Source organism: Trichosurus vulpecula, chromosome 4 (genome assembly GCF_011100635.1).
Source record: "Trichosurus vulpecula isolate mTriVul1 chromosome 4, mTriVul1.pri, whole genome shotgun sequence".
Taxonomy (NCBI): Eukaryota; Metazoa; Chordata; class Mammalia; order Diprotodontia; family Phalangeridae; genus Trichosurus; species Trichosurus vulpecula.
Window position 1 is genome coordinate 432,510,445 of NC_050576.1, and position 11,645 is coordinate 432,522,089.

Genomic DNA, 11,645 nt, shown 5'->3' on the forward strand with positions numbered 1-11,645 from the left:
AAATAAACAAAACTTGAAACTCTGCCTGAGTGTAAAGGGATTTGTCTTGGTTTGGCTTTTAATTCATTGATCTTTCACAAAGTAGGAAACTTGGGAAGGATCCAAATGGGCTTGAGATTCTGAAAGAGAAAGAGCTTCCTGATAGAATTAGGAACAGACAAGGAGAACAGTACATGGGCGAATTTCAGCACCTATGTAGCATCCTCAGGATGCTCATGAATATAGCTAATTACATTCAGTGTTCCATTCCTTTGTACTGCAAGTACAAGTTGTCACTTAATAAGAGGCCATATGTACAACAACAGTTGTTTGTCTATACTGTAAATTAAAAAACACACTGGACTACAGGTTCTATTGAAAAATGAACACTCCTTATCCCACCCCACTCTCAGCTCACCCTATCTCTGCTCAGCTTGGGAAACTGTTCTCTATGCTTTAACCATAACTAGGAGGTGACATTATTTATCCAAGTTGAACCAGAGGATTTAATTTGGTCACATCCCCAGAGAGAAACATACATTATTTCTCCTTAAAAGTATTTGAATAAAAGATACACACAAATGACTTGATGATGTTTTCATTTCATATGGTTTGGTACTCTAAGGTAGAATCTTCTGTGTCTATTCATGTCCAGGAAGGGACTTCAGCTGAACCCCACATACACACTTCAAAGATCCATTCTCTACCCTAATGTTTTGTTTATTAATCAAGGATCTCCCATTAGGCCAATGCATGTTGCTAGAAGTAATTATTACCATGGTAGTGAAGTCTTATTTTTATGGTCAGGATTTGATTCCATATTAAATGCAAGCAAACTCTCTATGTGGCTAGCCTCTCCCTGAATCACCATCTACTTAGATCATTAGCCTATGATAATATTATGTGTAACCATATTTAGAATTCTCTGATTTTATTTTTGGACTGCACCATTTGTATTTTTAAAAATGGATTTGCTTTTCAGATACATAAACAAAAATGATGTTTCTCACTCAATTGCACTGTAAGTTTAAGAATTGAGAGAATTTGGGGACTATTATTCAAGATTTGAAAGAGGAATGCTAGCTCTGATACCTTCCAGTTAGGTTGTGAGATAAAATAAAACCTACAACCCTCACCTGTGGTCACTGAAGCCCTGCAGGAACTAGAACACAAAAAGCATTTAAATATACTTGTTTAGGGAGTAAGTTCTCAACTCAGCTCAGGTTTAAATTGTCAGTGTGTCAGGCACACATATCCTCCTATCCCAGTTATCATGAAAACAGTGAAGGAAGATTCTGTAAAATTAGCAAACCATTAGACGACGTTTATCTAAATGTTAAGAGACTAGAGACATCATTTGAAAGTGCAGAATTTTTATTTGAACTACACAAGTCAAAGTTCTGTTCCCAGACCTCCAAAGCAGATCCACCTTATATTTTGAACACTGGATATTTCACATAACAGCTTGGCAGACAAGTGTGTATTCAAGCATGCCTACCTAGAGATACAAACACCAAGCTCCACAAAGAAACACAATTTGAAATGGGGTATCTTATTTACTGGGGCTATTTGCTGCAACTCCCCATCTGAAATCCTCAAAATATGCAAGTTTAAAGGCATAGCTTTCCTTTAAAAGTAATTTCAATTGTAAATGATCAAAATATGAGGGTTACAATTTGAAACATAAACTTTATTGTGACAAAGAATTAAAAATAGTACATCTGTGAGAATTGGAGTGTATACTGTAAAGAACTAGTCTGGAATCACAAACCAAGCTAATCATGTACAATAAAATGGAAAGATTTAACAAAACAATCTGAAATCAAATTTACTTGTTTCTAAATTTCACCATGACTGTTTTATATTTACAATCATCTGTTCTCATTGTGATGGTCTTGCTGAGGATTCAGGGAACTGGGGAACAAGGTGGGGGTTTGGAGGAGAGGGTTCAGAGGTCTGAAATTGGTAAGAAGAATTCTCTAAAGCTAACAGGATGTAAATGTCTTCCAGAAGAAATTCTTGCAACCAGCTTTGCGTTCTCTGGGTGCCATGGCTGGGTTTGAATTAGCAGATCTCTGAAGCTCCATCCGCATCTCGTCTGGTTCAGGATCGTTGGACAAATCCTCTGGTTCCAGAGCCTCATTTTCTGTCTGGCTGGGTTCTGACAGCAGTTCTGCCAAAAAGTATTTGGCCAGCTCCTAAATGGAGAGAGAAAACAAAATAGGTTGGGAGAGAAAGAAGGGATGAAGGAGAGAAAAAGAGAGAAGATTGAATATGGTGCCAAAAAATCTAGAAACTTGGTTATTCAGGGCAAAGCCTGTTATTGGGAGAAAGTCAACTCTGCCCAAACACCTAGGACTCTTATCAAATTCCCAAGACTGGACACTTAAACCTAAAATCTAGCCCAGAATAAAAATGAAAAGTAGATTTCAACGTTTGCTAGTTAGTTTTAAAAAAAAAAGATAACAAATGTCTATTTTATCAAGTTCTCTACATCGCAGTTGTTGAATCATATCCTATTGCAGTGAACGCTCTTTTGAGATTTCCATCTCTTTCCAGAATTCAGGTTTATTAGATCTTTTTATCTCCTGATATATTGGGATGCCTGAAGACTAGACGTAGACATTGACAATTTAACTAGGCAAAACAACAATAAAACAACAACCCACAGTTAGATAAAGGTAAATAATTTATTAAAATTATTTTTAACTCACTGCTTAACTGTGAACAATGCACCAAAGATTTAAATACCATAAATACCTTTATGAAAGCATCTCATTCAACTGTAAGCCACGTGAGAGGACTATTAGCAGCGGCGAGTGTGTTAGGGTAGTTTCCTCTTCGCTTAGCTATTTCCACTTTCCCCAGGGCTGTTTGGTGCACCTGGAGGGCGCAGTCAGCACCCACACTAGTTCCAGCTGTATTTCAGCACCGAGGACAGTTCCACATTCCCCTTTATCCCCTCCGGATGCAAATGGTTAGTCCGGAGCTTGGGACCTCCTGTTTCCCTTGTCACCCCTATTCTCAAAGGTACTGGCCAGCTCATCCCCCAAGCTGCGACTCAGCTTCTGGGAGGGACTACCCAGGACTCCCTGGAGCATGGAACCTCCTAAGGAGACCAAAAGGGCAGAGTTGGGAAATACTGACTTGGGAAGTTCTCGGCGTCAGGTGTGTGTTTGGGCGTGCAAAGCAAACACTGGTTTACCTCCCTGAGCCCCGCCTGTCATTAGCTCCCGGGGCCAGTGTTTTCTTCAGAGCACAGGACAGGAAACTCTCCTCTCCCTTCTTCCTCCTCCTCATTGTCCAGGGTCACTTACCCAGTAAAACTTAACAGGGCGCGCCCTCGAACCTACCTGGACCAGGAAGCGGCTGCAGGCTTGCAGGAGCCAGGCGGTTTGAATGGAGGGAGGAAAGGACAAGAACTGGACTTCACCATACCTGTTTCCCTGCTGCGGCGGCCAAAGACTTCTGCAGAAACTGGCGGAGTCTCGGGTCCGAGGGAGCAGCGCTGACACTGCTCACCACCAAGGCGATGGAGAGCAGGGCCAGCGCGCACTGGAGGCGGCAGGACAGCATCTTCCCTGCACTTGAGAGGGCAAAGAGGGCGCAGCTCTCCAAACTCCGGGACCTTCAGGAGTGACTGGGCAGGGCCGAGGCTTTCCACCTCTCTTCTCCTGCAGCTGCTTGTGGAATCTCCTGGCGCATTCCCCCGTTTTTAAACTCTCTCCCTGACGTCAGGATAGGAGGCGCCCCGGATCTCACTGGCGCTTTTACGCACCATTAGCTTCGCGGAATCAATCACAGAGGTGATGGAAGATGACACCATCCAAAGGAGCTTAGTTAAAAAATCGAACAAGCTCACGCACAGGCGGGCACACACACACACACACACACACACACACACACACACACACACACACACACAGTTACACGCACACACGCATCTGCACAGGCAAGCACTCAGGCATACACACAGACACTTAATCAGGTTCTCCTCGTTTGTGTGCCACGAGAAAGCAGCTCTGTGGATACGAAGGACGAGTGTATACAGGGTTGCCCGTTCATCATGTGTCCCTTGCATGTAAATGAGAGACTAGGAAGGAGGGCCGTTAGAGGGTACAGGTTTATGAAAAAGCACTGTACACCCTACTCCCAGCGTGGAATATCGCACTTTACAAATGCTGGGGAGTTTTCAAATAGTAGTATGGAGAGGTTGCTAAGGGATTGTAAAGGGGCTTTAATTTTTTGCATATAAACGTAGAATTGGTCGCCCTTTTCACATTCTCCCATCCCTTGAGGATATTCTTCACTTCAGTATTTTCTAAAGTCCTCAGCTCTCTTTGGTGAGAGTAACTCCCAGATATTGTCTTCCTGTCCTTCTGGGAAACTTGTAAAAGGATAATTAGGTTCAATATTTCCATTTTAGTTTAGAGATAGATTTCCTAGTTGCACCTCTGGATTATGTGCAAGGTTGTATCAAGCAAGACAAATCCTTGCCGAAACATTGCACTTAGGGTGAAATGAGAAACTCCACTGGAGGGGGAGGATCGATGCTTTGAATCTCAAACGGTATAAATCCCAAGACTTCTCAAAATGCCCTACCCATAGCTCCAGGGTGCATCACAATGCTTGGCACATAGTAAGCCTGTGATAGATGTCTTTTGATTGAATAGGCTGGGAAGGAAGCTTTGGAGGCTGAAGGGGAGTGTAGGGAGGTGGGAACTCCATTGCCAGTAATGAACGTTCCATCCCCATCAGGGACCTTCAGGCCAGCCATGCTTTTTCAGAGCCAAGCTCTGGACAAAACTGCTCTCTTGGAAGAGCCTAGCTGTCTGGGAGATATTGGGGTTAGGTAGAAGCAGATTCTGGGGGAGGTGAAAGAGAGGCACCTTGGAGCTTGGAGCTCAAGGCAAAGACACCCCCAACTTGAGTTCAGGCCAGTTCCTCCCATTTGCTGTCTAGTCATGGTGCCTTAGGTTGGCTTGCACAGTCTTCTGCAACTGACAGAGAACTCCAGAAAAGTCACTGTTAGGCGGCACCTCTGCTACTCTCCCAGGCTGGATGCTCCAAGATTCCAATGGCATTTCTCAGAAAATGCTGAAGCAACAGAGGAAATGAAAAAGTCTATTTCACCCTTCAAGACTTTGATGTCCTTTTCTTTGTCTACAATTCTAAGTCTCTCCTGATAACCTCTCCTCATTTTCAGCAACTCTTCCTTTCCTTCTTTTCTCTTTTATCTACTCTATTTTCTCAACCTTTTTCCCTTCCTTCTTCCTCTCTTCCCCTCCATTTTCTCTGTTCCTACCCTTCCCTTCCTTTCTCTTTTCTTCCCTCCCTTTCCTTTCTTTTCTGAATTCCCTTCTTCTCATCTCAAATGCAGCAGAAGAGATCTTTTAAAACAGACTGAGAATCTTTTGCTTCTACTGGTTGCAATTCTAAAACCAGAATATTACTTCATTACATCCCTCAGGGGATGTGTGGTTTGAATCAGGGTGGGAATGCACTGTCATCCCCCCCCCATACACACACACATACACGTGAACACACTATACGGTCACTAGAAAGTCATCTTTGTTTTCCAACTCTGGCGCCAGTCACTTGTTTGGTTTTTCAATTAGGCAGTAAAGTCTGTAAGAAATAAGGCAGTATGTTGCACCCTAGCCTGGGCTATGATTCACCTGGCCCCTCCTTTTGGAAAAGTGCTTTATCAACCTAGGTGAATCTCAGGTATCCCAAACCACAGATTAGAACCAGAAGGGACTTTAACAATTTAAGATGTTAACAAGATGCTAATGAATTGAGGACAGTAAAGATCCTAACAATAATTTTATTACCAAAGGGTAATAAAAAGCTTGAAAGTAAGCTAAGGGCTTAGGATCTCACATCTAATAAGTCTGGATTACAGGGTGATTTTGCAGTAACTTTCATACTGAGATCTTTCCATTTCTATTCTAGCCAAGTGAGTGTTATTTGTGCTCAAAGTACAGGCTGGACTCCTGCCCAGAAGAAAAGTAGCTCAAGGAACATATCTCAACTCTCCAGACTGTGTGGGAGAATTAAGCATTCCTTTAAAATGGAAGAATGGCTTCAATGTGAAAGTAAAGAAACTAAAGGATATAAAAATGCAGAGAACAATCATAATCCTTTTCAGAAGGTTGTAGGGTGGAAGAATACCACACAGTAGAGGAAGGGATGGAAGTTCACTAAACTCTGGAAGCTAAGAAACAGATAGGAAGTTTCCCAAAGAGGGGGGAGCTGTATCTTTTGAATAGGAAGGAGCTGCTTCCACAAATGCTTATGGATCCATAAATCTCAGGTAAGAGGTTCCAGAAAGCTAGAAAAAGAAGATAGTAACAGCAGTTAGAGAACTCCCTGCCAAGGAGTACTGAGACAGATACTTGTGATTCCCATAACATCTGGAGCAGTGTGCTGTGATCTTAGGGCATATACCCACAATGTGACAAAAGTTATCAAGATATGGCAAAATGGACAAGTCCTGTCTATTCAAAGTGATTCACATATGCACAAATGATAATGTTAGAAAGCATTGCTAAGGATCATAAAATCTTGGGCAAGAAAATGAAGAATTTGAGGGTATATGACTGCTGTTTATTAAAAGCTAGTAGATTAAATAGAGAAGAGAGGATTTCAGAAGGGAAAATCTAATCAAGATTGTGGTGTCACAAATAGGATTTGGATTTCTAAGCCATGGATTAAAATACAGGGATGTCTCAAAAGGAAGAGAGTGTAACAAGGGCTAGTAATATTATTTTCCCCTGAAGGATTATACTTAGTTTTGCTGGCAGGTGATTCTTGGTTGTATTCCTAGCTCCTTTGCCCTCTGGAATATCATATACCAAGCACTCTGATCCTTTAATGTAGAAGCTGCTAAATCTTGTGTTATTCTGACTTGAATTTTTGCTTCATGGCTGCTTACAGTATTTTCTCCTTGTCCTTGGAGCTTTGGAGTTTATTCCTGGGAGTTTACATTGAGGGATATCTTTCAGGAGATGATTGGTGGATTCTTTGAATTTCTATTTTGCCCTCTGGTTGTAGAATATCAGGACAATTTTTCTTATAATTTTTTGAAAGATGATGTCTAGGCCCTTTTTCTATTATGACTTTCAGGTAGTCCAATAATTTTCAGAAGTATCTCTCCTGGATTCATTTTCCAGGTCAGTTGTTTTTCTGATGAGATATTTCACATTGTCTTCTATTTTTTCATTCTTTTGGTTTCATTTTATTTTTTCTTCATTTCTCATAAAGTCATTAGCTTCCATTTGCTCAATTCTAATTTTTAAGGAATTATTTTCTTCAGTGAGCTTTTGTACCCCCTTTTCGGTCTGGCCAATCTTACTTTTTAAGGAGTTTTTCTTCAGTGACTTTTGTACCTCTTTTTCCATTTGGCCAATTCTGCTTTACAAGACAGTTTTCTCCTTGTGGGCTTTTTGTACATCTTTTACCATTGTCCTAGTCTGTTTTTAAGGTATTATTTTCTTCAGAATTTTTTGTGTCTCCTTTACCAAGCTGTTGGCTCTATTTTCATTACTTCGTCGCACCACTCTCATTTCTCTTCCAAATTTTTCTTCTATCTCTCTTACTTGATTTTAAAAATCCTTTTGGACCTCTTCCATTGCCTGAGACCAATTCATATTTTTCTTTGAGGCTTTAGATGTTGGAACTTTTACTTCGCTAACATCTTCTGAGTGTGTGTATTGATCTTTCTTGTCACCATAGAAACTTTCTATGCTCAGAATTTTGTTCTGTTTTTTGCTCATTTTCTCAGTCTATTTCTTGACTTCTAACTCTTTGTTAAAGTAGGCTCTGCTTCCAGGGAGGAGGTCATACTGTCCCAAGCTTCAGGGGTTTGTGCAGCTGTTTTCAGAAGTACTTCTAGGGACCTTCAAGCTTTCAATTCTTCCAAGGTGGTGTGATATAGGGAGAGGTGTGTTTACTACTCCCCTGGCCTGTGCTCTGGTCTGTGACTGACCAAAAGCACCAAAAGCACTCTTTTCTGCCCTGGAACTGTGATGAGGATCCCTGCTCCACTGTGGTTGCAAGCTCTAGTGTGCTAGTGTTCCTCATCTGAGACCCAGATCTGAGTATGGATAAGGCAACAGAGTCCTACTCCCAGTGCCAGCAAAGAGACCCCTGTAATCTTCTGATCAGTTATTTAAACCCTTTAATGTCTGTGGCTGAGATCTATGGAAGGAGCCACTGATGATTTAGTGGCTCCCTAGGCCTGTTCCTGGTTTGCTGGGGCCTGGTCTGGGCTGGCATGCCCTGTGCTAGATTATGGTCCACTCTCATCCTGATGCAACAGACCTTTCCTTCCAACCTTCTAAGTTGTCTTTGGCTGGAAAGTTATTTCACTCCTTCCTTTTGTAGGTTCTGCCACTTAAGGAATTGTATCTTGGCATTATTTAAAGGTGTTCAGAGAACTTTGTGGGAAAACTCACATGAGTTGCTGCCTTTTCTCCACCATCTTGGCTCTGCTCATTTATTTTTAAAGACAGATCAATGGAACAGAAAAGACAAGAAAGAATCAGAGAGGATTGAATTCAACAATCCAGTAGTTGATAAACCTCTAAACATAAATTATCTGAGAAAGAACTACCTATTTGATGAGAATTTATGACAAAACTATGAAGCAGTCTGGCAGAAATTAGGTTTAGACCAAAATTTCAAACCATATAAACACAATAAGGTGGTATATAATGTTGTTGTTCTTTAGTCATTTTTCAGTCACATCTAACTCTTTGTGAACCCTTTATAGATTTTCTTGGCAAAGATACTGGAATGGTTTGTCATTTCCTTCTCCAGCTAATTTTATAGGTGAGGAAACTGAGGCAAATTGGGTTAAATGGCTCTACCAGAGTTACACTGGTAGTGTCTGGTGCCAGATTTGCACTCATGAAAATGAATATTCCTGACTTTAAGCCCAGTACTCTAACCACTTAGCCATGTAGCTGCCACAGTATATATAATAAGATATAGTATAATATTAAAATTATATAATGTGGTAGCATAATGAATGTTTTTATCCAAATGACATCATAGAGAAACTTCTTGTGATTGGTCAAGAAAAATTAGCCACCTCCTTTGGGTTTATGTATGAAAACAGCAAGTTAGTGTGGAAATGGGAAGATTCTAGGCATGAGAGGGTTTTGTGTAGGTGGATACCTTCAAATGTACCAGAGGGTAGAAAAATGAAACCCTCTTCTTTCTCCTTGCCCAGCACGACATTGAGGTTCTTGGACCAGTAGGAAACAATACATGCATTCTGGAGTAGAAAGGCACATTGAGATGAGACATGGGTGGGTACTGAAAGATAACCACCTAAGGGAGAAGCCAGACCCTTCTGGCAGAGAAGAGCATCATCTATGGCTTCAAGAAAGAAATCAACTGTGATAGGCTAGTGAATTTTCCCTCAGCAGAGAAAGGAACACAATGTGAGTTTCAAGAAGATTTTACAAAGAGACAAAGAATTTCTACCATAAAGATATGTGGATTACTGTGCATCCTATATGCCACACTAACCCTGTATTCTAAATGTGAGCCACTATTCCCATCTATGCTGGGAACAGGGAACAGAGAAGCTACGTGGTGTAGTAGATAGAGTTCCAGGGCGGGAGTCAGGAAGACCTGAGTTCAAATCTGGCCTCAGATGATTAATAACTGTATGACCCTGGGCAAGTAACTTAACCCTGTTTGCCTCAGTTTCCTTATCTGTAAAATGAGCTGCAGAAGGAAATGGCAAACCACTCTAGTATCTTTGCCAAGAAAACCCTCAAATAGGGTCATGTTTCTGACTGAAATGATTGAACAACAGCCTTAGACACTGGGGAACTCTTTGTACCAACTACCTTTACTGTACCATTTCAGTAAATGTCTGTGCTGAAAGCACATTTAGCCTACTCTGATTGTTAATCATACAAGAAAGGGATTATAAGTTATAGTAGTAAGAAGAGCCACCTACAGGGTTATGTTCTTAGAACTTGGGGCAGTAGGCATTATCTAGAAACCCAACCATTGTGTAGGAGCACAAGGTGATGGAGCAGATCAGAAAAGGTGTTACAGTAGGATAAGGAATGTTACAAGTCGAAATGAACTTAAGCTAGGGAGGAAATCTGAGGACAATAAAAATGTTGGAGAAAAGAGATGGAACAGAAAAGGGAACGGGCCTATTCTCAGGGTGGATGAGACAATACAAAAGATCCCATAGACATGGGATTGCTGTTCAAGTATTCTTTTGTTTCTGTTTTGTCTGCCAAAGAAAATGGCATTTGGATAAGAAACTGTCTACTAAACTGTCTACTAAAGAATGTATATTCCAGCCCCCAATTAGGAAGGCAGGAACAATATATAGCTTTTCTGATGAGTTCATGTCACCAGAGCCAGAATAAATACATCCTCAACCACTGGAAGAACTGAGCTTTTCATGCTAAACTACAATCAAGGAACTTCAAAAGACCTGGAGAATGAGGAAGGCAAATGGCAATTCATTAAGAGAAATATTAGCTCCCTAAAAAATAGAGAATAGAATTCACAAACTAGAGGCCAATGAGATTGACTTTGGTTTCTGCCCAAATTCTAGAGAGCATCATTAAAGGAATTGTTAGTGAATATCTAGAACAGGAAGGAGTTATGACAAAGCTGACTTTCATCCATCGTGGCTTTCACCAAATTTCTCAGACAGGGGTTTTGTACCTAGCATATATAGGTAACTAATATATACACAGATATAAACATATAGACACAATACATGTATGTTATCTTTTGGGGAATAGCTTATGGTACATATGTATATATACATGTATATACCATGCATAAGTGTATTCTTATGTGTGTACTTATGTATTTAACCAAATGCCATTCCTCGATACGTAAATGATCCAAGGATAAGAATTAATAGTTAAATAGTTTTCAAAGGAATTGCAAATGATTAACAACTATCTAAAATAATGACAATCAAGAAATTTAAATTAAAATACCTCATATCCAGCAAGTGTTCAAAGATAATATAAAACAAAAATAGTCAGTTTTGGAGAGGTTATAGAAAGGTAGGCTACTAATGCATTGTTGGTGGAATTAATTCAGCCATTTTAGAATGCAAGGTGAAATCTTTGCAAGTAAAGTGACAAAAATGCCCATACCCTTTGACTCAGAAACTCTATTACTAGGCATATATTCTAAGGAGGTCCCTAATAAAAAGAAACACCTACCACAACATTTATAGCATACATTTTGTGGTTGCAAGTAACTGGAAACACAGCTGCATATCCATTGGAGAATGGCTAAACAAATTATGGTACATGAACATAGTAAATATTGTGGTGTTGTAAAAAGTCCAAATGTGATGAATACACAAAAAGCATGTCACAACTAACATTAACTTATGGACTACGAAAAGTGAAATAAGCAGAGTGAAGAAAATATACAGTTAATCCTCAACTTTTGCACAGATAATATTTCTAGGGAATGGCAGAAACATAAAAAAACACGGATTTTGATACATTGAACCCATAGGAAAGAGGGGAATAGACTCCTGCAACCACCAAAAATGAATCTTTCACTGGAGTTGCTGAAAAAAAGTTTCTACATGCAATTCTGCATGACAAAACATTAATTCTGATAATATGCACTTTTCCTAACAAGGTAACCAT

General features: G+C 40.3%; 1 protein-coding gene across 1 annotated transcript; it reads right to left on the minus strand.

Moving 5' to 3' along the window:
• Positions 1 to 1,335: 1,335 nt before the first annotated feature.
• SST (somatostatin) lies at positions 1,336 to 3,667 on the minus strand. The gene is made up of 2 exons (XM_036757046.1): positions 3,418 to 3,667; positions 1,336 to 2,177 (listed from the first exon to the last, which is right to left on the minus strand). The coding sequence occupies exons 1-2, from the start codon at positions 3,553 to 3,555 to the stop codon at positions 1,965 to 1,967; spliced, it is 351 nt and encodes a 116-aa protein (XP_036612941.1). The 5' UTR covers positions 3,556 to 3,667; the 3' UTR covers positions 1,336 to 1,964.
• Between the last annotated feature and the right edge of the window lie 7,978 nt (positions 3,668 to 11,645).

Bases quoted from the DNA above. Each gene is read 5' to 3' on its own strand.
- SST (XM_036757046.1), bottom strand. From the start codon at position 3,555: ATGCTGTCCTGCCGCCTCCAGTGCGCGCTGGCCCTGCTCTCCATCGCC. The intron at 2,178-3,417 runs GTATGGTGAAGT...CTCTCCATTTAG, and splicing joins CCGCCGCAGCAGGGAAACAG to GAGCTGGCCAAATACTTTTT.